This window comes from Eucyclogobius newberryi, unplaced genomic scaffold, assembly GCF_026437365.1.
Source record: "Eucyclogobius newberryi isolate DKJ021-1_F unplaced genomic scaffold, fEucNew1.0.hap1 SCAF_5, whole genome shotgun sequence".
NCBI classification, from domain to species: Eukaryota; Metazoa; Chordata; class Actinopteri; order Gobiiformes; family Gobiidae; genus Eucyclogobius; species Eucyclogobius newberryi.
Window position 1 is genome coordinate 33,687,680 of NW_027316167.1, and position 26,915 is coordinate 33,714,594.

Genomic DNA, 26,915 nt, shown 5'->3' on the forward strand with positions numbered 1-26,915 from the left:
CAATATTGAGGGGGTTTATTTTATTAAAGTAACAGAAGAAGAAAGGCCGTTTTCATCATCAAAAAGAAGTTTCTAACATCAAAGTTCAGTTGGTAGCTGCCGCCTGAATAAGTCTTAAGTGTTGTAAATGATAACAATCAAAAGTGGTGTATGTTTGGTGACGAAATAACGTTATAAAATGGTTTGAAGGCCATAAAAACAAGCTTTTAAATAGTGGCATTGCAGTTAAAAATGTGTTGTTGAGCAGCCCTTGAAATGTGAAGTAAAGCACAAGGAAAATGTAAAAGAGCAAACGACAGGAATGTTTCAGTGAGAATAAGTTGCGTTAACGTTCAGAAAATGGAGTTCAAATTAAGCTGGAAGTTTGGCCAAGTTTGATTGGAAACGCAGATGTTTTGGCCTGATTTATGCTCAAAAGCTCTCAAATACTTTCAGATACAGGATCCACATGGAACAAAAACTGGCATTACGTTTCTTTGTGGTAAAACGATGGAGGTAATTTTGAAACAAATCTGTATTATACTGTATTATAGAAGTCAAGAGTTTTAAAAGAGTTTGTCGACCCAAAATGAAGATAAACAAAAGTAGTTCAGTGATATTAACCTTTACCCTCCACTCGAGCTGCAACTAACGAGTAGATTAATAGTCAAACGATGAAAGAAACAAAACATTATTAACCAAATAAAGGTTGAAATATGGTTACTTAAGGCTTCTAGATAAAGACTATTCAAGAACAAGTGTATTATTGAGGAAACCACTTCAATGAACCATTCATTTTACATGATTAGTCCGATTAATCGATGCAGCTCTAATTTCCGTGACGTAAACGCAACCTATTCGCTTATTGCAAAACATAATTTAATACAGGCTATTTCATTTACACTTCAACAACTTATTAAAGTAAACACATTGTTCTTAGGATTATACAACTCTTTTCAAAGTTTAGAAGCTGCTACATATAAAAACATTAAATTTAGTCATTTTCGATGGCTTTTTCTCACACAATCGCTAATCAGTGACTCTTAATAATAATGACTTATCAAAAACAACCTCCTTCACCTTCGTCTTACTTGTTTTATACAGTGAAAAAGGCAAAAAGACAAACGTTTCAAATTGACTCGTGGGTCAAAGTCACGTACAGGACTGCGATTCCCCGATTTGAGGCTCGATCTGCACATGCCCAGAAACTTCTGCACAAACGTGTGTATTTTAGGTTAAATATGAGCTCAACGTTTGTGAAAAACACAACATTTGACTGCTACTGAACCCGAATAAACAGATCTGTGCAGAAAAACGTCCAGGTTAACGGACTTTGATGTCATTTGAGTGTGGGGAATGTGACAGGCGAACTAAGGCTATGACTGTCAGAGCATTTAACCGTTTCTAGCTGTTTAAAGCAGGACAAAGTAACATTTTAACCTTATTGAAGTTCTATGTAAGTCCTTGTGATGGTTAAATATGTATTTTAAGTGTCCGTTGTCGCCCCCTGCTGTTTCTGGGCAGAAAAAACGACATCTACCCGAACAAACTCTCCTGAGAAACCCTGGCTCTTTCGATATATATTTGGCAACGTGAAATCTTTTTGTACTAAGGAAGAAAGAAAAAACTTATGGGTCTATTTTCTGACTATGTATTTTTACAAGAGAACAGCAGGGGGAGCTCTATGGTCAGTGCCGCTTTAAATAATGAAAGGAAATTTGGCAAATTCAAACTGGGGAATGAGCAGGACCTTTGACGAATCACAGTGAAATTACCCATTAAAGACAGTGTTAAATAAGTTATTAAGTGCGTAAAATGACAATGTGATCAAAGCTAAATGGCGATCGGGGATTTAAAGTTTTTTTTAACTTACCTCTACCTTTGTCTCAGTTAAACATTGTGAATTTTTGGTCGTACAAAAAGTCTTATCCTGACGATGACTTGGTTTGTACACTGTCAGCTTTAAAATCTTTACATTTTAACAACACAAACAAAAAGGGGTGGGAGATATATCGAAAAATGTATAGTATCGCAATCTTTGTTTTGGAAATTTGCAACATTAGAATATCGAGTGCATCGTCTTTAGTTAAAACGCCGGAAAATTTGCTCAAAAAGAGACCAAAAGGTGATATCTCAGCACTTTTACGGTCCGTTTTATGGCTGATGCTGATGCTTTGTTAAAATAACGTCTGAATATTGTTATCGAGATGATGCAAAAAGATACTGAGATACTATTTTTTGTCAATATCCACCACCCCCGACTATAAAGATTATTTCACGCAATTTTTTGCTGGGCATAAACCTCGACTGATTCATCCTTCACTTAGAAAAATTGTGCAACGATAAAAATAAATACAAATTATTATTCGATAAAGCAATCATAAATAATCCCGACTTGTATAAAAATGATTCAAATTGCTTCCCGATGATTGTAGAAAGAGAGAAGACGTTTTTCAGGTTTTTTTTCATCGCTCCATCCAATTTGTGCCGAGCGACTTTCTGGAGCCGGGCCTTGACCCTTGAGTCCTCCTTCTGTCGGGCAACGGTTCTCCGCTCGCCCTGCTCACGAAGACCACAGGGGGCGCCATTTCGAACCGCAAGTCCCCCGCGCTCCTGTTGGCCCTCGCCGAGCCCTTCCTCTTAGTCCTGGGCAGCGGCGACGGCAGCGGGAACGGCAAAGCGGGTCTGTGTATCGGGTTTTCCCGGTTCGACATCGAGCCAAGTTTGGCCAGCGCCACCGGGATCTCCTCCAGGGATTCGGCCGAGTCGGAGTGGTACTCGGCGGGCGGGGCGGCGGCCATGACGGGAGGGGCCGGGGCGGGAGGGGCGAAGGCGAGGGGAGGCAGGGAGGCGCGCAGGGGGAAGGAGGGGAAGGGCAAGCGCTGGGCCACGGTGGAGACGGAGGCCAGTTCTGCACAAAAAAAGAGTTTAATGTTCAAACAGTCAAATTAAGAGAACTTTATTATACTTTGTGACGTTTGTACCTGGAGGAACAGCACTCCGGGGCCTCTCCCTCGTCACTTCAGCCGGAACTTTACGCACCTTCTTCTTTCTTTTCTGAAAAACAAAGCAACCAAACACTGAGATCTGCATCATTGTTGGACGCTTGAGAGCAGAGGGACATTCGACATAGTTTTAACTGCGTTCATTTCAGCAACAGTGAGAATGGATGTCTTTCCTGAAGCAACGATGTAGTTTTCTCTGGATGTTTGGGCTACACGACTCTGGAAAAACACCTAATTGTGATTTGTAAGTGCTGCGATTGTGATTAGGTTTGCAACAATATTCTGTTCAAAGTTCACATTGAAACGTGGTGTGAGTTCAGACCTGTGTTCTTCTCTGTGGAGTCGACGCCTTCACTTCAGTGGGAGCAAGAGGCGGGCCTTCCTCCTCCACCATAGGAGCAGACGCACTACGAAGCCTCCCATTGGCCACACACCTGCACAAATACACAGCATGAACACAGCATATATGCACAAATATACAGCATAAACGCACAAATATACAGCATAAACGCACGAATACACAGCATAAACGCACAAATACACAGCATAAATGCACAAATATAAAGCATAAACGCACGAATACACAGCATAAACACACAAATACTCAGCATATATGCACAAATATACAGCATAAACGCACAAATACACTGTAGAAAAAGCTTCAGTTGTAGTCATCTGGACTCAGTTTGAAAAAATAGACGTTTCGACTCTCATCCAAGAGTCATTGTCAATAAAAGAATTTAGATCCCTCTCTACCCCGCTTGGGCTCTCAACAGAGTGAAGAGAACCAAGAAGCAGGAGAAAAGGGAAACTGAACAGAGAAGGAAGGGTGTTTCTATCCCTTATGTGTCTGGCCTGTCGGAAAAACTGCAGAGAATTTTTAGACAACACGAAGTCCCTGTTTATTTTAAACCAGGAAACACTTTAGGACAAAAACTGGTTCATCCTAAGGACAAGTTGCCGACTCAAAAACAGAGCAATGTAGTTTATTCGATCCAATGCAGTGAAGAAAGTTGTAAAGAACGTTACATAGGTGAGACCAAACAGCCTCTACACAAGAGGCTTTATCAGCACAGAAGAAATACTAGTTCAGGACCACAGAGCACCGTGCATCTCCATCTTGAAGCCTCTAATCACTCGTTTGAAGACGGTGAGGTGAAGGTTTTAAGCAGGAGAAAAGATGGTTTGAAAGAGGAGTCAAGGAAGCTATTTTTGTTAAAAAAGAAAGACCTTCTTTAAACAGAAATGGAGGGCTAAGGTTTAATCTTCCTGTTATTTATAATGGTATACTGAACCCCTGGAAAGGTAGAGGACCAGGACCAGGACATTTAGATGCTAACCAGGTACTCAGGGTGGTTGAGCCAGGGTCTCACAAAGACAAAGAGGATTCTAATAGCCCATTAAAATTCTGAATATGCTAGCTCGGTAGATACAAGGGGGGAGTTTCTGTTGAAACAAACAACTCTTTCTACTTCAGGAAGGCTCCGCCCAATGGGTGGGTCTTACCACAGAACAGTATTAATATCGGAGTTCTCGATCTAAATTCTAAATGACTCTTGGATGAGAGTCGAAACGTCTATTTTTTCAAACTGAGTCCAGATGACTACAACTGAAGCTTTTTTCTACTATGGAACACGCCTGGACGAATGAGGGATTACACCGACGCACAAATACACTGCATAAACTCACAAATACACAGCATAAACGCACAAATATACAGCATAAACGCACGAATACACAGCATAAACGCACAAATACACACCATAAATGCACAAATATACAGCATAAACGCACAAATATACAGCATAAACGCACAAATACACAGCATAAACGCACGAAAACACAGCATAAACGCACGAATACACTGCATAAACGCACAAATATACAGCATAAACGCACGAATACACAGCATAAACGCACGAATACACAGCATAAACGCACAAATATACAGCATAAACGCACGAATACACAGCATAAACGCACGAATACACAGCATAAACGCACAAATACACAGCATAAACACACGGATACACAACATCAGCGTACTTAGAACACTAAATACTTACATACTAAATATACTATTTAGTGTTATACAATACTAAAACATTTGTCTAACAATATTCAAGATGTGTAAAAAGTCCACAATGACTTTTCTAAATTATCTTACAAGCAATTGTAGTTCAACTTAGTAACAGCAGAGGGCAGCGTTGAAAAGTCAACTGTAATAGGACCAATACTTCTAAATTATTACACATTATGTTGTACAAAATCGAAGTATAGATGATGAGGAACACTTATTTTTGCTCTAAATGTTTGGAAAACTGCTTTGAAAATGTATTTGACAGTTAGTGTTTTATTAAGTCAGGACACAGTATGCGCCACAGCATTTGTTGTTCTGGAGATATGAAAAATAAGAATATCACGTATATCGTCAACATTTAAAACTGACAACCAAAAAGCTGATAATACAAAGAACAGAAACGTCTTCACAAGTTTCAGTCGGGTCACGTTTTGTGTCGTACTTGAACCTCAACAACACATTTGAGCACATTCCTGATGCTTATATGAAAATCGTTACCAATAAAATGCAAAAAATGTTTGATTTTGCTGATATTTCCTTCGAGGGATGCAACAATAGCCACATATCTCGGTGTGTTAAGATCTTTGTTGCGACATCTTGAGGCTAAATCTGTTTTTAGCCGCTGCTGCATTTAAACAATGAACTTAAACAAACGATCTTGTGAGTCGATACGTTTTGACAGCCAACGATAAAACTGTGAGACAGAAATATTGTGATTATTGTTACATTCTCCGACTCTCCTCCCACGACTCGACCAAACGCACTGAACGCACTCTGTTTGCGTTTCAGAAGTCCTTTTCCAGGAATTTCCTCAGTGTGTCGATGCCGCAGGGGGCGTTTCCACGGAGACGCTCTGAAACAACCCTCGGGGGCCGAACGCTAATGATGACTTACTCTACATGTTTGTATCTCTTGTATTGATTGTGACAAACTGTTTGATCTGTGTGTCACGCTCGAGTGTCAGGTTGTGACTTGTGCCAATCATTCATGAAAAAAACCTGGTAATTGAGGCCAAATGTTTTTTTTTTTGTCATTTTCCTGCTGATGGATCCTCCCGTGACCTTAAATAAGGGTCAAAGTGTCAAAATATTTCAGATTTTCATGAATAATACACTTTTTGCATAAAGATTCTCCATCTAGAAAACTTCAGCCGCCATTTTTCAACCTTTATTTGCTTAAAAATGTATGTGACAAACTTTAAAGTCATTTAATCTAAATATAATCGCTGACTGGTCGACCACTGTTGTGTAGTTGCTGCCCTCTAACTGTGCAGACATTTCTTTTCCTTTGTGTTTAATTCTTCTGTTAATTGACTGAGAATGCTTCTGCACTCTGGTTAATAACTCTTAGAAAAGTGTCTCACTGAAAGGACCTGAAGATGAAGATTTCTGGAGTGAGAATCATCTATTTTTACCTCTGTGAATATATGTGATTAACACAAGTGGAAATAACCTCCAATCAACCATCTGCTGACGAGGAAGTGTCCATCTGATTACACGTGTTGTTCTTGTGCTTGTTGTTTATTGTCGATTGGTTATCATGCTGTTTTCTGTAATGTATTATGAATTCAAAATGAAGCTCTCAAACACATTTATGGATCTTCGGAAACATAATTATTGCCTTGTTTGATAGGGCTGCAAGATGAATCACAATTAAGCAACAGCATAATTAGTCTTCTTGCGTATAAATCCTGCAAACTCTGTATTGAATGGTGCGTTGCAGGCTGTTTGGATTATAATTTAACATGTTTCAGACATTTATTAAGCCTGTGGTTTAGCATTAGCCAATTGTTAACATGGGAAATAACCGAAACGCAGGATCAAACCTCCAAAACGTACATGTCATTCTTGCATTAGTTATAAGTTATTGCTATAAGTATGTTTAAGCCCAAAGAATAAAGTCTAAGATGTACAACTACAGTAGGTGGTGATAATGTAACACTTGGATACCAGCCGCATTAAAACACCAAAGAAGAAGAAGAAGACTTTTACTTTCACCTTCTACATAATAAACGCCAAACCCCTGGAGTTTCCCGATCAGAGGAGCGCGTACGGAGGAGCTTGTGCAACAGAGCTATCAAAAACCAACCAACGCTACCAAATATTCACTGACAAAAGCGACAACGGTCTGAAAATGAGGTGAGAATGAAGTCGTACTCAGCGTCTCTTCGCGGTGTGACTGCGCCGGGCTCGTCCGCCTCCATCTGCGTGTTGGTGTAGCCCAGGGTCCCGGAGTAGCTCGCCTCCTGCAGGAGGAAAACAGACGGGTCAAATGTGGAAGACGGGACGGAGAGGGAAGGTTAAAGTGCCCCCTACAGGTCGCACGACTCATTGAACTAAAAGGCAGTTAAGATATTTATATTTTGAATTTTTTTTCTGCGACGAGTTGGCCACTGTCCAGGGTGTACCCCGCCTAAGGCCCAAAGTCACTGGGATAGGCTCCAGTCACCCGTGACCCCGAAAGGGAACAAGCGGTAGAAAATGGATGGATGGATGGATATTTTGAATTTTTGAATTATAAGTACGTTGTCACAGAATTACACATTTTAAGATTTGTAATTGATGACATCATATTACCCAGCAAACACTGGGCAAAAAAACAAATTTATCGTCACAATTATTTATCTTTAAAAATATATCAGAGTGACTTTATTTTGTTGAATTAAAGTTTAGAGAGTCGAAAAAGTTGTTTATTTTGTGTCATTTATGCACTGGAGTGAGTGTACCTAGTGTGATGTCACTTCCAGTCATTTGCTACAAACGTGTTCAACGTTTCCTCCACAACGACCTGCTCGATTAGTGTAAAACTATCATTTATAAGTACAACAGGTTTAAATAGACAAAATAAAGTCTACATTAGAAAATCATAAGTTTAAGTTTATTGTCATGTAGAGGAATTTGTCCTTTGCATTAGACAAACAGTTCCACGCCGCTGGGTCAAACTGGTCAGGAACGCCCACAGATCAAGCTTTATATTCCCTCATATTCGTCCATCTCAATGTTTGATACAATTTTATGCTTTTCATTTCAATAACAAATAAAAACGTAAGAGTAACTGCAATTTATCTTGAAAAGTGACCCTTAAAAAAGACAGAATAAACTCATGATTTTCTCTCAAAACTGCAGCAAACTCAATAAAATAACAAGTCGAACAATGAAAATCCTTCTCGACAAAGACACCATCGACCGATTAATCGACTAAACCATTAAAGGCGGGAGCTTCACTGGGGCTTCTACTACTGCTTCTGTTCATGTGGTGCTCTTTTTACACAAAGATGATTTCCTGCACTGAATCTGTTCTTTTCTAGCTTCACCTTGATGGCGTTGAGCGAGGGCGCGGCGGGCTCCTTGGTTTTCCTGGCGTCTCTCGGGTTCAGACGGTGACGCTGGCGGATGATGTACTCGTATGTGCTCAGTCTGTTCCACACTGAGGGAAAACAACAAGAAACATTTAGTAATATTGAGCATCAGAGTCAAAGCTGCGTTTAGTGTTTCCCATTAATCAGTTCATTCATATTGTCCCATAATCCAATGTTAGGTTTGGGCACTTTTCCTCCCTATTGGTGATAATAATATTCTGTCTGTTCAGTTTTTGTCTAATCTGTTTAGTTTTTTTTTAGATTGGCTCCCGGTCGCGGGTGCGCGCCCGGCAGCCTTTAAAATGGAGACCGGATGGGCTCAGCGCTCTCTCTCAGCTCGGCTCCGCCCATCCCACTACGGTCCCGCTTCGTTGACGCACTCGGCTCGCCTGCTCCCAGCTGGCTCTCACTAGCAGTAGCATTAGCCTGTTTTGTTTGGCCTGGTGGGACCGGTAGTCCCATTTTCGCTTTTGTTTGGGGCTAGATAGGGGGGTTTTGTGTGTCTTATTTTTGTGCTTTAGGTAGAGGTGTCGGCACCGGCTTCGACAGCCCTATACGGGGCTGGCCCTGTGTCGCTCCCATTTTATTTCTGTTTGGCTGGCCCACAAGGTCCATCTTTCTTTTTATAACTTTGGGGTGATTTTTAGGGCACGGGGGTTCGAAATTTAGCATTTATTTTGGTGAAACCCTAATAAACTTGTTTAAAATTGTCTTCGTCTCCGTGTCCGTTTTAAATATGTTTAGACCTCTCTTCGGGGTCATAACATCCAACACCAGCTGAGCCATTATTAGTATGAAAACATGTACACTTTTAGCTTTTTGGATTATTATAAATATGTAAGTATATATATCAGTAACTTTGTTTGATTTGAGGTATTTGTCTGATTTAGTTTAAATAAATCAAAATTTGTATTTGTATTTCGCTCCCTGGTCATTTTCTGTTCTGTGTGTTGTGTTTATTGTTTTTTAATTGAAAAATACAATGAAAAAATCCCTGCCCCTCCCTGCCCCTCACTCCCTGCCCCTCCCTGCCCCTCCCTGCCTCTCACTCCCTGCCCCTCCCTGCCCCTCCCTGCCTCTCACTCCCTGCCCCTCACTCCCTGCCCCTCCCTGCCCCTCCCTGCCTCTCACTCCCTGCCTCTCACTCGCTGCCCCTCACTCCCTGCCCCTCCCTGCCCCTCACTCCCTGCCCCTCCCTGCCCCTCCCTGCCCCTCACTCCCTGCCCCTCCCTGCCCCTCCCTGCCTCTCACTCCCTGCCCCTCCCTGCCCCTCCCTGCCTCTCACTCCCTGCCCCTCCCTGCCCCTCCCTGCCTCTCACTCCCTGCCCCTCACTCCCTGCCCCTCCCTGCCCCTCCCTGCCTCTCACTCCCTGCCTCTCACTCGCTGCCCCTCACTCCCTGCCCCTCCCTGCCCCTCACTCCCTGCCCCTCCCTGCCCCTCCCTGCCCCTCACTCCCTGCCCCTCCCTGCCCCTCCCTGCCTCTCACTCCCTGCCTCTCACTCGCTGCCCCTCACTCCCTGCCCCTCCCTGCCCCTCACTCCCTGCCCCTCCTTGCCCCTCACTCCCTGCCCCTCACGCCCTGCCCCTCACTCCCTGCCTCTCACTCCCTGCCCCTCACTCCCTGCCCCTCACTCCCTGCCCCTCACTCCCTGCCCCTCCCTGCCCCTCCCTGCCTCTCACTCCCTGCCCCTCACTCCCTGCCCCTCCCTGCCCCTCCCTGCCTCTCACTCCCTGCCTCTCACTCGCTGCCCCTCACTCCCTGCCCCTCCCTGCCCCTCACTCCCTGCCCCTCCTTGCCCCTCACTCCCTGCCCCTCACGCCCTGCCCCTCACTCCCTGCCTCTCACTCCCTGCCCCTCACTCCCTGCCCCTCACTCCCTGCCCCTCACGCCCTGCCCCTCACTCCCTGCCCCTCACTCCCTGCCCCTCACGCCCTACCCCTCACTCCCTGCCCCTCACGCCCTGCCTCTCACTCCCTGCCTCTCACTCCCTGCCTCTCACTCCCTGCCCCTCACTCCCTGTCCCTCCCTGTCCCTCCCTGCCCCTCACTCCCTGCCCCTCCTTGCCCCTCACTCCCTGCCCCTCACGCCCTGCCTCTCACTCCCTGCCCCTCACTCCCTGCCCCTCACTCCCTGCCCCTCACTCCCTGCCCCTCACTCCCTGCCCCTCACTCTGGCCCTGTCCTGGCTGAACTCTCATCACGATCACGTCCACGTGGTGGTTCTTACTCAGGTAAATGTGGAAGCCCAGCAGGTGGCAGAGCAGCACGCAGGAGAGCAGACCCAGGGCGATGGTGATGGCAGCCAGCCCCGGGATCACGGCTCCGGCTGAGACCACCGGCGCCACGGGCAGGAACAGGAACCAGACCGCAGACTCGTTACGCACTGCACGGAGACGGCGAAGAAGAGAGCGGGACGAGAGTTAGGACTGGCACTACGAGATTTTACTTCAACATTTCATAATTTATAGAAAAGCCTCGATAGAGCTCCCCCTGCAGCTCCCTTGTGAAAATACATTGTCAGAGAACAGACGCAAATGCTTTTTTCCCCCCTCTCAATGTTTTCTTTCTTTATCATAATGAGTCAGTATTATCACATTCAACACATTTCACGTTACTGAGAGTCAGGATTTCTCAGGAGAGTTGTCTTTGGGTCGATTTTCCACCCACAGACAGCAGGGGGCAACGACAGACACTTCAAACGCCCCGAAAATACATGTAACAATCACAGGGGCTTACAAAGACGTACAGCAAAATGTTACTTAGTTCTGAGTAACTTCAAAAATAATATTACTCAGGTAAAAGTACAAAGTAACCCAAGAATTGATTCAACTAAGATTAAATTAAAAAAAAAAGTATTTTGGGGAAACTATTACTGAAGGAAGCGTTATTGTAAGAGTAAATGCCTGGACGTAACATCATTTATAATTTGAAGTTCAAGTAGAAGGACAAAAGCTGTCTGAAGGAGCCGTGCAAGAAACACAATGTTTAAATCATTCTGTCATTGTCATCATAAAAGTTTGGAAATTATAGATTTTTTCATAGAGTGGGAAGGGGAACCAAATATTTTATTCACGAGTACTGTGCAAAAATAGGACTCAAATATGCATAAAACTACTCCAAGACGCATAATATTGGACTGAAATGAACAATGCACTGCAGACTGTTTTTGACTTTGCCGTCCCACTTAATTTCAGAACTATGTGGCCTCAAAACTCCTGCCATGGACACAATAAATGGATACCTTTAGAATGTACTTTTGCCGGCAGGGGAAAAGGCCCTCACAAAGAAATGGATGACACAAACTACATAGTATCAGATATCAAAACTAAATTTGAAAATAGACAAATTTGACAGACTTTGGACTAAATGGGACTTTTATTTTAATTTAAATGGGCCATGATTTTGTTTCTTTTGATGTTTAGTTGATGCCTACTTGTGCATCAAATTTGGATTTCCGTGTTGTGTTCTGTAGCGTTCTATGTTCTGTGTTTAAAATAAAATAAATAAAATAAATAAAATAAATAAAATAAATAAAATAAATAAAATAAATAAAATAAATAAAATAAATAAAATAAATAAAATTAAACTTTTTCCACCACTTTGTGACAAAATCAGACAAAACGTGCATAGAGAAACCCTGTGACACATCCTAGGCAAAGCAACAACATCTCCACAGAGACTTTTAAGACCGCAGGGGAAAAAAGCTGGACTGATTTGACTCTGAAACAACACAGATAAAACAGGAACGTCACCTTGAAAGTGTTTGTCGGTGCGCAGTTTAGACGGGTCCAAGAAGAACTCGATAAAAACGTACGAGGCGACGATAAGGACCAGACACACTCCCAATAGCGCCGACGCCACACTGTGCAGGAACAGCCTACGACACACAACACCAGTCCATTTTGATTTGTTCAAAGGTTTCATTTTACAGCTGAGCAATCATTTCAGTTAGCATTAGCGGTCGACTAGTCAAACGATCAGTTCTGTCGCAAAATAAGACTTTATAAATACGTTATCAACCAAATCAAGGTTAAAATACTGAAGGCTTCAAAATAGAGAATATTTTAAAAAACAAAGTGTATTATCGATGAATGTTTAGTCTTTTTCGATATTCTAATTAAATAATGTCTTTGTCACAATTACAATGATACAAAAATACAACTGCAATTATTTATGTTTTTTTTTTTTTTCAATTAACACTTTATTCTTTCACAGAAACAATGCTTCTGCCTTAGTAAAGACCGTGGACACTGACTTGTAGTTGCGGCTGCCCACACAGTTGTTGAGCCAGCGGCAGTGATGGTCGAAGTTGGCCACACACTTGTTACAGGCACTGCAGTGTTTAGACTTGGGGCCCCTGGAAGAGACAGACGTGTTATTAACAAACTATACAGATACTTCTACTGCTGCATGATACTGTACTAACTCTGTTCTCTGGTATTTACTTCATTTGTAAGTGGCTGTTGTGTTAAGCTTGATTGAGACCAATGTGAAAATGACCTGGAATCAAACACTTCACCAGCAGCAGCTCTGCCTGTGTCCATAGTTAGATCATACTACCATTTCTTTATGCTTCTCCTGTGCTTCTCCTGTACATACACGTTTCATCCGGTAATCTGCTTTAATGTACTTACAAATGTTCTTTTAACGTTCAAACCTTAATGTACACTGTAAATAATGTGAATGTTGTGAATTATATGGTCTGCCACTTTACACCTTGGCTGGAGACTGCAGTTGGAAAATAGCTGAATAGCTAATACTGGCACATTTACAGAAATGTTTATTCTTGTGCATTTTTTTGCCCGTTAAAGTAAACTAATAAATAAAATAAATAAATAAACCAAAGTGCAAATAATGGCTTACACCTTTATCGTTAAAAGCCTGACAGACCTCTCAAACCACAACACTGTGCTCATTATTTATTCACACACACTCGGACGTGGTAAACTCCTGTCTGTAGCCACAGCTGCCCTGGGGGAGACTGACAATCTACATTCATACTTAGTGTGTTGCTCAAGGACACAAAGACAACCGAGCTGAGATCAAACCAATTTATTTTTGGCCTCAAACTGGGCCCAGGCCATTGAAACTACCACAACATCTTTGATTCATCTTCCAGGCCTCATTATATAATCCATGACTGTTCTAACTGTAGCAGCCTCATAAACTGAAATGACATATCCATACTGTGGACTGAAATAACATAACATACATTCAGATTTCAGTTGCTATAGTGATGAGGATGTTTAGAACGCTGGTGTTGAGAACACCACCTGCTTAGGTCGTCTTGGAAGAAGACGCCACCAATTAAAAACAAAATGGATTGATAGGAAAGAGAGAGCAGCTGTTCTCTCAGTGAAAACAGTAACAGTCACTTTAATTTATTAACACCACACTTCAGGCTCTGCATTAAACATGAGCACGGTCTGAGCGCGTTAGGAACAGAAGGACTAAAATGTACTGTCAATTATTCAACCAAATGAAAAGTGCCAGAAGTTTGGCATTTGCATTTATTACCTGAAATAAGCAAGGATTTATAAAAACTTTTTTTTTCTTTAAAGGCTGTGGTTTGTTCAGCTTTTCTGTTCTTTGACGCATATTGTGCTTTTCAAATAAAAGTCTAATTGGTAAAGAAAGAGTACAAGTAAAAGCAGAGACTCTAGTAGCTAACATGTCAGCTCTGTGTCATCACAAACTTGACTTCCATACTAAGGCAGAGGATTGATGCTCCAAACTGATTTTGTTACCACAATAATAATAAAACTTCTTTTAAACCTGTACAATGTATGAAAATACATTGTACATATACAACATTTGATGACTGTATTGTAATATTTCAATATATTTTATGACAATTGAAGTTCAGTTGAATTATGCTTTAATTTACAAGTCTAACTTTGTAAACAACAGAAAACTCTGACTAAACCAAGAACAAAACATGACTAAATTAGGAAACATTTTGTCTAAAATCTTTTTAATAAATATATATTTCCTCAATTACTTTAACTAGAACTTTTGATTGTTGAGATGAATCAAATTTCTTTTGATATTGACTACATAATGCAATATTGATATTCTTGTGATATATTGTGCAGTCTCTCTTTACGTTACCATGTGGTCTCATACAAGTTTAGATAAAGCTCAAAAGAAGGTCAAAATTTCATATGGATATTTGTTCAAATGAGTCTCTAGTTTTAGTACTGATTATCATGTGATTGTCCATACCAGCCCAGTCAGTGGCATGTCCCCTAAGGACAACCCACTGTCAGCAGGACCACATGAGCTGGTGTATGAACAGGTATAATGTTTTGGTTGCTGCCGTCACAGTTGTTTGCCCACAGGAAGCTAACACCCTCCTGTGGGCTGTGATAATGATGTGAGCTGAGCGTGGGGACTGCTGCTGGGACATCTGTCTGTGGAGAGCACTAAATGTACAGATGAGCGTCCCACTGCTGCCATAGCGACGCCGAGAGGGAGGACGGGGCAAAGACACAGTAATGCACCACTGAACTGAGCATTTAGGGCATGTTTATCATTCAAGATACGTGGGTCAAAAAAGGACCTTTTGTCATAACAGATGAGTGGGAACATACCACTCTTCACCTGTAATAACAAAATGTGCTCCTCCACTTTTTGATGGAGAAGCACAAAAAGTCACGTTTGGAAAGAATTCTGTTGGAAAAATGCATCACGGTATTGTCAAAGTCACAGGGAAAAAGTGATTATCAGGTTGCCTACCATTTTCATGCGTTTTGGGAAAGAAAGACATAATGGGCTGAGATTACTCAACATTAGCATTCAACTTTACTTTAAACTATGTATATGGGACATAAAACTCTCTAGAATGTACGTTTGGCAACAGCAAAATAGACACAGAATGAACCATCTGTCGAGGACAAGGAGAAGAAATATCCTTTCATTTTATTTTTATTTAATTAAATCATTGACTGTGTGTAGGAGAGGACAGCGCTAGCTCGTTAGCGTTACAGCTCGTTTTCCCTATGTCCAGTCACTTAGACAGTCTATGGTTAAAGATAAGATAAGATAATCCTTTATTGTCAAAATGTGAAAGAATGATTATTAGGATGCCGTTTGTAGGAGTTCCCTGCGTGTGAGGGTTCTGGTACTCACACGTCGACCTGGCAGAGGAAACAGTGGCAGTTCTCGATGACGTGGGCGTGTTTGGAGCGGTCGAAGGCGGGCACGGGGCCTCGGTGGGTCCGGCTCCTCACGTTGGAGTCCGCTGGGTCTATGGACACGGCCAGCACGTGGACACACAGGTGACACACGAACATGACCCCAGTGCACTGACAAGACGGCTCAGGAAATACAGACGGTGGAAGGACATAATGATTACATGATACAGTTATTCGAAGTTATATGAAAGTGAAACGTGAGTAGTACTGCATGCCTACACTTCAGAGGTGGAAGGAGTCAGTTTTTGACTTTTGAGTATTATTTTCTGTGTTTATTTCATATGTTATGTTGTAGAATTTGTTTATTTAAAAAAAAAAAAAACTACGGTACAAAATAATTTTAAATCGTTGGAAAAGAAAAGAAAACCACTCTGGTAGAAACAACAACAACAACAACAACAACAACAACAACAACAACAACAACAACAACTACTACTACTACTACTACTACTACTACTACTACTACTACTACTACTAATAATAATAATAATAATAATAATAATAATAATAGTAATAATAATAATAATAATAATAGCAAAAAATCCTCACTTCATTTGTTTTTAGTATCACAATGTTATTTTGTATGGGATGGATTGGCACAGGGGGGTCCTTGAGTTACTTTATGTTCCTGGCCCCCCCTGTTAAGTGGGATAGTGTCAAATTGTCAAATGTTACGTGTAGCAGAATGGACATATTGTATTGAGACCTTTGGACACGGTTAAATCCCTAAACTCGGCTGAAACAAACTCGATCACAGTTCTACCCAGAGTCTTGTGTGTGTTATTTGTGACACTGTTGAGTCTAAAGTGGTGTGACCCTCGTGCTGTTGCCTCAGGAGCATCATGCTTCCGACCAAATATAACTAATCAGAAAACTTCTCAGAACTCACATGTCCAATAAAGAGGTTATTGTATTCAATTAGCACGTAAAGGGCATATGACTGGTTAGACTATACGTTTCACTCAAATGTATTGAACATGATTATATGTCCTATAGGACATAGGTCGAGGTAATTACACAACTGTTACATAGCAACCATACTGTAAACAAGAGCAAAAATCCATTGAAATTACACATTCATTCTGATTTGACAATAAGTATGACCTGATAACACCTTTATTTTTCTGAATGATTGTATAAAAAGTCAAATGTTCTGAATGTAGATCACACTTTACTATATCATAAAATCAGATGCTCTAAGAGGTTTTACAGTTAGTTACTATCTGCTCTTTATGATGGCCAATAAAGTATTAATCACGCTACAAAAAATGATAAATGTTTAAACCATATGCAAAGTTTATGTTTTAGAAATAAATAAGGTGATATTTCTGCTCTTTTGTGATTCATTTTACAGACATTTCACATTTGTCTCATAATCAAATCACATCATCAAATACGTTTAAAGACATGTTTTAACACTTTTCATGATCAGGATGCTCCAAAATGTATTGAAATCTTCATTTTGGTCGACATCACCCAGCGCTAACTTCTACTTGAAAATTGCTTCACGGAAGAACAAAAAAAATTAAAGCCGCAAGCGGCATCCAACGGCCCTCGCGGGCCGCCGGCCTTCCGACTCTGCGCTTTCGACTTGATAAAGATGGCGCCCTTATTGTGTGTTGAATAAAAAAAGAACTTGACAGACGGCGACACATTGGACATGGCCAATCCAGTGCAAATGAACACAAGTGTCAGTCAAATTTGCTGCGCCGCCGCACAGAGACCGTAGCACTTGGAATAAAAATATGGATAACTTTTGATGCCCCGCTTGTGTAGATGATTTTCCCCAAATATGAGCTTGATCGAGCTATTGCCCACAGAGGAGTTCATTAAAGTGTGAAGCGTAAATGTGAACATTTCAGAGATTTCGCTGTTTTCCCATTTCTGACATATTTTTGCGGGTCCGCCACACAGAGACCGTAGCACTTAGAATCAAAATATGGATAAGTTTTGATGCCCCGCTTGTGTAGATGATATTCTCCAAATATGAACTTGATTGGACAATCGCCCTAGGAGGAGTTCGTTAAAGTGTGAAGCGTAAAAATGTGGTGATTTGAGCAATTCTATGATTTTCCCATAACGATAACATGGGATGTTTCTGTCATCGCTACGGTTACGCCGTACAAAATATGACTTTGGCTCTCATACTTTTGTGATCAGGATGGCAAATTAGAATTTTGTTCAAAATATCATGTCATTTGGAAAAACTCTATTGTTTATAGGCCACTCTGAAGGCCAAATAGTCAGAATTCTGGGAAACGTTTGCGGCTCCGTCGCACAGAGACCGTAAAAGCTATCCTTAAAATTTGGATAACTTTAGATGCCCCACATGTCTAGAGGACGTACACCGATTTTGAGGTCGGTGGGCAAAACGCACTAGGAGGACTTCGTTAAAGTGTAAAACATAAAAATGTGGATATTCGAGAGATTTAGCGGTTTTCCCATAGGGATAACATGGGAGGTTTATGTCATCGCTACGACTACGCCGTAAAAATTAAGGCATTTGTCTGATTGGCTTTTTTGATCGCGACGCCAAAATAGAATTTTGGGTAAAGTTTAGAAAATTTTGGTAAAACTAATTTTTGACCTTCAATGTTAATTTAAAGGTCACTCTGTAGGGGGCGCTATCGCGCCCATTTCAATTTTGTCATCATAAACTGGTCCAAACTAGAAAGTTGAACAACTGATTCAAATTTGGTCCTAATCGGACTTGTTTTGATCAAATGGGAACAATTTTTAGATCTGCAATATCCCAAAATAAGTTGTCCAACTTTGCGGCTGCGCCGCACACAGACCGTAAAAGGTATCTCAAAAAATTGGATAACTTTAGATGCCCCACTTGTCCAGAGGACGTCCGCCGATTTTGAAGTCGGTGGGCAAAACGCCCTAGGAGGAGTTCGTCAAAGTTTGACGTGAACAAAATGGCTAACACAGCGTGTTTTCATTTTCAAAGGAAGATGGCGGGACAAAAACAACATTTTTCGCCGATTTTGAATTTTGGGTAAAGTTTGGTGAGTTTTTGAGCATGTTCAGGGGGTCAAATTAGAGCTCAAAAAGCAGAAGAACAAGAAAAATAATAAAAAATATAGCCGCAAGCGGCAATGATCGGCCCTCGCCACGCCGCCGCCACGCCGCAAGAGGAGGGGGCGCTAACGCGCCCCAATTGTCCTTTTATTGCGCCTACTGCTGAATTTGTGACGCTGTCACATCTTCTCCCCTTTGTTTTACCATCAAAAAGCAATTTTATTTTGAATTCTTGGCACAATGTGCGGCTTTGCCGCACAGACACCGTGACTCTTTGAATAAAAATGTGGATCACTTTTGATGGTCCACCCCTGAAGATGAGTCTCACCAAATTTCAGGTTAATAGGGCTAACGCCCTAAGAGGAGTTTGTGAAAGTATAAAGTGTAAACATGTTCTGGCAATTTCCCCATTGGAATAACATGGAAGGTTTCGGTCATCGTTACGGCAACGCCATAACAATTATGACATGGCTCTCATTGACTTTTTTGATGGGGATGCTAAAATTGAGTTGTGTGTCAAATTTCATATAATTTCGCAAAACTAAACATTTAACCTCCATATAAAATCTGTAGGGGGCGCTGTGGCGCCAAATGAATTTATTTCACTTCAAGTGGGTTTAGGGCAAAGAGTTTAACAACTGATTCTAATTTGACGCAATTCGGACTTTATCTGCGCGAACGGCAGAAATTTTAAATATGGGAGATTTCTGAAATTCTAGCTACAGTTTGCGGCTTCGCCACTCAGAGACCGTGAGAGGTATCAATGTAATTTGGATAACTTTTGATGTCCCACTCCTCAGTAGCATTTTCACCAAATTTCAGCTTTTTAGGGCCAACGCCCTGGGAGGAGTTAGTAAAAGTACGACGTTTGGAAAAACTCCAAAATCATGTTTAGCCATTTTTGAAGCAATATGGCCGACATTTGGTTGGGCGGACGGCGTTGCCGTAATAATATTTTTTACTTCTCTTGTCACCATCTACCTCTGCGCCAAATTTCATGATTCTACGATCAGATTTTTTTTGGGTCATTTCCCATCTCTCAATGCATTTTTGGTACATTTGGGGGCGCTGACGCGCCAATTTTTTTTATTTTAGAAAAGGGAAATAGCCAGAATGTAGAGAGGCACGATTTTTAGAGGTGTGAACATTTTTGTGACTTTTCGTCAATGTTCACTGGGTGAAAAATAGGGGGGTTGGTCCCGAGAAGAAGAAGAAGAAGAAGAATTAAAGCCGCAAGCGGCATCCAACGGCCCTCGCGGGCCGCCGGCCTTCCGACTCTGCTCTCTGTATTTTACAGAGATGGCGCTAACGCAATTGTCTAAGAACTAAGACAGCGACACATTGATGAACACAAATGTCGGTCAAATGTGCAGCTCCAGCGCACAGAGACCGTGACACTTGGAATAAAAATATGGATAACTTTTGATGCTCCGCTTGTGTAGATTATTTTCCCCAAATATGAACTTGATCGGGTGATCGCCCTAGGAGGAGTTTGTTAAAGTGTGAAGTGTAAAAATGTGGTCATTTTAGAGATTTTACGGTTTCCCCATAGGGATAACATGGGATGTTTCTGTCATCGCTACGGCTACGCTTTACCAAATATGACTTTGGCTCCCATACTTTTAATTTGGGGATGGCAAATGAGAATTGTGTGCAAAATGTCATGTCATTTGGAAAAACTCTTGTTTATAGGCCACTCTGAAGGCCAAATAGTCAGAATTCTGGGAAACGTTTGCGGCTCCGTCGCACAGAGACCGTAAAAGCTATCCTTAAAATTTGGATAACTTTAGATCCCCCACTTGTCTAGAGGACGTACACCGATTTTGAGGTCGGTGGGCAAAACGCACTAGGAGGACTTCGTTAAAGTGTAAAACATAAAAATGTGGATATTCGAGAGATTTAGCGGTTTTCCCATAGGGATAACATGGGAGGTTTATGTCATCGCTACGACTACGCCGTAAAAATTAAGGCATTTGTCTGATTGGCTTTTTTGATCGCGACGCCAAAATAGAATTTTGGGTAAAGTTTAGAAAATTTTGGTAAAACTAATTTTTGACCTTCAATGTTAATTTAAAGGTCACTCTGTAGGGGGCGCTATCGCGGCCATTTCAATTTTGTCATCATAAACTGGTCCAAACTAGAAAGTTGAACAACTGATTCAAATTTGGTCCTAATCGGACTTGTTTTGATCAAATGGGAGCAATTTTTAGATCTGCAATATTCCAAAATAAGTTGTCCAACTTTGCGGCTGCGCCGCACACAGACCGTAAAAGGTATCTCAAAAAATTGGATAACTTTAGATGCCCCACTTGTCCAGAGAACGTACGCCGATTTTGAAGTCGGTGGGCAAAACGCCCTAGGAGGAGTTCGTCAAAGTTTGACGTGAACAAAATGGCTAACACAGCGTGTTTTCATTTTCAAAGGAAAATGGCGGCCATAGGGTAAGTCTGGGGGCGTGGCCACAATGATTTTTTTTTTTGTCCTCACGAGAGGAATGCGTGTCCCGAATTTCGTAGCTTTACGACAAAGTTGACCTCGGGGCGTCTCCCATAGGCGCAATGTATTTTGACTTTTGTCGGTGGCGCTGTCGCGCCATTTTTTAACGAAAAAAAAAATGGCCCAGAAAAAACAAAATTTTTCGCCGATTCTGAATTTTGGGCAAAGTTTGGTGAGTTTTTGAGCATGTTCAGGGGGTCAAATTAGAGCTCAAAGCGCTGAAGAAGAACAAGAAAAATAATAAAAATAAAAATAATAATATTTTTAGCAAAAAAAATATAGCCGTTTCCACTATAACAACAAATGATACATCGTTTGAAAGCTCTAAGCCTTCCCGATGCCGCCATGGGGTGGAATCATCATTACGAGCGCTTACGCGCTCGTCACTCCTTATTCCGTCGGGATGCCCCGCCCACTCCCCATAGACTTCCATTGATTTGAGCAGATACAAGCATGGCCCATGCCTGCGGCATGGATTCTCGCGTACAGGACGATGCCAGGAGGGTTTTTGGAGGAATGCAGCGCTTCGCGCTGCTGTTGTCAACAATGAGTGAATGGGCTACGCCCATTCACTCATTGTTGACTTTTTCTGTCATAGCAGGAGTAAGTATGCATGATCCATGCCTTCGGCATGGGCTAGTTCACTGTACTTGCCAGGGGCGACGGGGTACCAAACATGCGGGCTGCGCCCGCATGTTTGGTCAGACAGTTGCAACGCTGCCTTCGGCAGCGTTGCGGGAGCAATAGGCCCTCCGCCCTGCTGGGGCTCGGGCCTAATAATAAAAATAATAATATTTTTAGCAAAAACAATATAGCCGTTTCCACTATAACAACAAATTATACATTGTTTGAAAGCTCTAAGCCTTCCCCATGCCGCCATGGGGTGGAATCATCATTACGAGCGCTTACGCGCTCGTCACTCCCCATTCCGTCGGGATGCCCCGCCCACTCCCCATAGACTTCCATTGATTTGAGCAGATACAAGCATGGCCCATGCCTGCGGCATGGATTCTCGCGTACAGGACGATGCCAGGAGGGTTTTTGGAGGAATGCAGCGCTTTGCGCTGCTGTTGTCAACAATTTGTGAATGGGCTACGCCCATTCACAAATTGTTTACTATTTCTGTCATAGCAGGAGTAAGTATGCATGATCCATGCCTTCGGCATGGGCTAGTTCACTGTACTTGCCAGGGGCGACGGGGCACCAAACATGCGGGCTGCGCCCGCATGTTTGGTCAGACAGTTGCAACGCTGCCTTCGGCAGCGTTGCGGGAGCAATAGGCCCTCCGCCCTGCTGGGGCTCGGGCCTAATAATAATAATAACAACAGGTCAAACCAAAATGGATGAACCCGGTCTGAAGGATACGATGTACCCGGCGGGGATCCAGTGCGGAGGCAGCAGAGGCACAAACACTCCAAACCCTGTGATGGCGAAGTAAGCGTAGAGCAGCCAGGCCAGCATCTGGAACGGGTGCGGCGGCCAGCTCCAGCCGTTTGTCCTGGAGCAGAGCGGCACATCGGCTCGGCGCGCGCCCTCCTCCACCGGCGCCGTCCTGTTCGAGTTCTTACTGCAGAGCTCCATCGGGCTGGAGCTCCGGCTGGACACAGAGAGAGAGAGACGACGATATAAACTCAAGGAACTGTCAAAGCTATTCATCATTTTGTTTCACGCTTTAGTGGCCGATTAGTTAAACCATTGATTTGTTGGAATAAACACATAAATAGTAAGATTAGACGTTCTTGGTCAACCAAAGACATGTCCTGCTGATCAACTAGTCGACTATTTCAATTCGATTTATTTTTGTTGCGCCCAAAATCAAAACTGCAGTTGCTCGATGGGCGATTCTGAAGGTTAAGATACTTTGTTTGTCCTCTGCATTTGACCCATCCTTCAATGACACTGGGGTATATCCTCAGGAGCAGTGGTCTTTTGTGCTAGGCTTGGTCAGGAAAAGGGGTGCATTTCATAATCTTTCAGAACTATTAAGTATCCAAATGTATCTGACACAAACTGACCTGACAAGACTAAAAAGATTATGCAAAATAAAGTTAAATTTATCGTTTAAATATGGCATTTCTAATCGGAAAAACAATGATAGGTTCGAAAAGCGACATTGGGATCAGGGGTCGAGCGCTCTACCAACAACAACAACAACATTCCATTCACACTGTAAAACTGTGAGACTTTTGTGCTTAGTTTCCCCACAGTGATGTAACAATGAAAGATTATACATTTACTAAAGTATAATCTGTAGAGTATTAGTCATAAGGTACTAATAAATAGAATCAAATGAAGGTTAGGTTTTGAATAGAAATATTACAGATATAGTTGTGTTAATGCCCGATTTGAGCAAACTACGGGAAAAGAACCAAAAGATTAAAACAAAAAAGAACAGCAGCGATACAACAAATGCCAAAAATATAATCCTAATCTTAAACCAGACGCAATTGATTACTATTTCTTCTTTTTCTATCATCTTTAGTTACATTTATGGCTTCTTTGGTGCCGGATGATCCTTCAGCTTCCTCACATTCTGCTGCATTTACCTTCAGTGGGTGGAAAACACTGCACCCGGATGTGGATTCATACTTTGTAATCACTCTGGCACTTGGGAGTTGACCTTTTTTCTGCAGGACTAACTAGGTCTCTTGGGACGAGCAGTTACGTGACCACGGGTAGATTCACGTGCATCTGCGTTGGGGACGTGTGCGTCATGCTTCTGCCGCTGTATGAAGCATTAGCGTACACTCGTAATCACCGTAATTGGCCTCCATTAGAGCTTTGTGGAACGGAAACACAGGAAAAGTCTGTCCGTCTGATGCATCTGCTCCCATTATCTGTAATAAACATTCTCTACACGGACAGGAGCTCGTCATTTTAAACCCGGTCGCACTGGGACATAAGGACTCATGCATTTTTACACTTCAGATTTTATTGAGGAAGCAAAAGAAATGTGTCTGTGCTTTAAAACTATCTCAAAATATATAGAAAATGAGCTTATTAAAATGCTTTCTTTGTAATGTATTGGTTCACTGTATAATATGAATTCTGCAATCTTTTAAACTCATCATGCAACGTTTAGATTTGCATACAAAAGTGATTATTTAAATAACCGTCAACTTAAAACTAACTAACTAGACAAATTTAAAAAATAATAGACAAAATGGGACAATTATTCAAAATTAATAAGCTCTAAATTCTCTTTTTTTTATCATTTATCTTTTTATCATTATTATTAAGATAAGATAAGATAAACCTTTAATGTCCACACAAGGGGAAATTTCATTGTTGCAACACAGTAGAACAGGAGGAAAGGACAGATTTTAGGAAGTTTCAAAAACACACTCTTAATAGAAGAACTCTTATGAACAAAAACAAAAAACTCTTATTAACAAAACTCCTCTCCTATCTTAATAGGGAATGGAGGGGGGGAAATAAAATAAAAAATAAAATACAAAATAAAGATAAAAATCAGATAATAATAATCAAATAATGATAATAGAATAAAATAAAAATAAAATAAAGTAAAAATAGCTATTAGCAGGTAAGTAAACCGTATAAAAAAAAAATTAAAAAAAAATAGAACACTCTTATTTACAGGTATTGCACATGGTTGATTCAGTATTGCACATGAATATGACAGTATTGCACATGAATATGATGGTATTGCACATGGTTACATCAGTATCGCACATGTTCAGGGCTAGCAGTGTTTGTTATAAAGTCTGACAGCAGCAGGAAGGAAAGACCTGCGAAACCTTTCCTTCACACAGCGAGGGTGGATCAGTCTCTTACTGAAGCTGCTCTTCAGAGCGGAAAGAGTGTCCTGCAGGGGGTGAGACTCATGGTCCAGCATAGATGTGAGTTTAGCCAGGACCCTTCTGTCCCCCACCTCCTGCACCAAGTCCAGAGCACAGCCCAGGACGGAGCTGGACTTCTTGATGACTTTGTCCAGCTTCCTCCTCTCCCTCTCTGTGATGCTGCTGCTCCAGCAGGCCACACCGTACAGGAGGGCTGATGCCACCACAGAGTCGTAGAAGGTCTTCAGGAGTGGCCCTGTCACTCCAAAAGACCTGAGTCTCCTCAGGAGGTAGAGCCGACTCTGGCTCTTCCTGTACAGTGCGTCTGTGTTATGAGTCCAGTCCAGTTTGTGGTTCAGATGAACACCCAGGTACTTGTATGAGTCCACTCTCTCAATGTCCCGTCCCAGGATGTTCACTGGTGAGGGGGCAGTGGGGTGGCGTCTGCGGAAGTCCACCACCATCTCCTTTGTCTTCCCCGCGTTGATGAGGAGGTGGTTCCGCTGACACCAGTCCACAAAGTCCTGCGCCAGTCCCCTGTAGGACTTTGTGGACTGGTGTCAATTATTATGTTGTTTTTTTTTTTTTTCTGATGACACTCCCTTATTTACTTACATATTTTTACTCCTTCACTTGCCTTATGTTCTACCTGGTCCAGCTTGTTCTTTGTGGGTTTTTTTCCTTTCTGTTGTTGTTGTGTTTTTTGTTTTGTTTTGTTGTTGAGCTAATAAAGAATAGTTTATTGCCATATACTGAGAAAATAGGTTTTATGACAGCAATCAGCCCAAAACATTTTTAATTTTATTGTCGTTTATATACTGCAGTCGTGTATAAAAGGCAAACTTTGTAAAAAATCTGATATTCACGTGTCTTTCATTGTCTAAAAAAGTCATTTGTATATGAAAAGAATATTCACCGAATGAAACAATAATCAAAATGATTATTGTATAGGAAAGGCTACTTCTCAACTATAAGAGTTTGAATTTACTGTAATGAATATCTTGTTTACTTCATGTCTTTGCTTTACATTCTCTTCACCAAAGTTGCTGTGCCTTTGTAATAAATACTCCTGCACGTCGCAATCAAATCTAATGCAAGTTTAGTTGGTGCAATTATCAAATCATGAAAGCTGAATGTCAGAATGTCCTCTGCAAATAGTAAAATATCCTGTCTTTTTACAGTAAAAACTTGTACCTGAAGTTTAGACCTCTACAAACATCCTTCTCCTGGTTTATCAGCTCAGAAGTTATTTACAATGTGCACAATACTTTTTAAACATAATATATCATAATAAAACTAAACGAAATCTATGCAGCCTTATTCTGTTACTAAATATAGGGATGCATACATATTTTCTTATATTTTCAATACAATCCAGACATAATTACCTGTTTATTACCAGTTAACAGCTCTGTAGATGTGGTTCGTCCCTCCGGCCCCGCACATCCTCCATCTCAGCCCGGATTCCAGGCCCTTCAGGCGGCGTGGAGCGTCTGTCTCAGCCCGGTCTTGGAGCTCCAGTCTCGGTCCCGAATCCGCCTCGAGTGCCCCCGATTCCTCCCGTCCCTGCCCCGCTCCTAACACGCGTCCATCCCGACAGAAAAAGCCCGTGCTTGCGTGAGAGAAACACCGCCGCGTTCCGCTCAAATGCACCGTTTATTCCCGTTGTCCCAGATTACGGCTCGTTTGTGTCCGGAGCCTGCTAATCTGCGGAGGCTAGCCCGGAGCCCGGAGCCCGCAGCCCGGAGCCCGCAGCCCGCAGCCCGGAGCCCGGAGCCCGCCGCGGCCCGGAGGCGGGTTACGCGGCCGGACACGCAGCAGAGACCCCGATGGGGAACAACGACGCGGCTGGACGTTTTTAATCGGGGAAACCTGTTGGATAGTGATCGGACATCGCGGTGCGCGGCGGAGTGTGGTTAGCAGCACCGTTAGCCTCTGCCTCCGCCGCCTCACCGTCTGCGCCGCGGCGTGCGTGC

At 42.2% G+C, this 26,915-nt stretch overlaps 1 protein-coding gene across 1 annotated transcript; it reads right to left on the reverse strand.

The window, feature by feature from the left end:
* zdhhc1 (zDHHC palmitoyltransferase 1) lies at nucleotides 1–26,470 on the reverse strand. Its single transcript, XM_072465260.1, has 11 exons — nucleotides 26,328–26,470; nucleotides 22,505–22,736; nucleotides 15,555–15,730; nucleotides 12,679–12,780; nucleotides 12,176–12,300; nucleotides 10,651–10,806; nucleotides 8,378–8,490; nucleotides 7,221–7,309; nucleotides 3,307–3,418; nucleotides 2,964–3,036; nucleotides 1–2,890 (listed from the first exon to the last, which is right to left on the reverse strand). Exons 2-11 carry the CDS (start codon nucleotides 22,718–22,720, stop codon nucleotides 2,445–2,447), a joined length of 1,608 nt encoding a protein of 535 aa, XP_072321361.1. The 5' UTR covers nucleotides 22,721–22,736; nucleotides 26,328–26,470; the 3' UTR covers nucleotides 1–2,444.
* Between the last annotated feature and the right edge of the window lie 445 nt (nucleotides 26,471–26,915).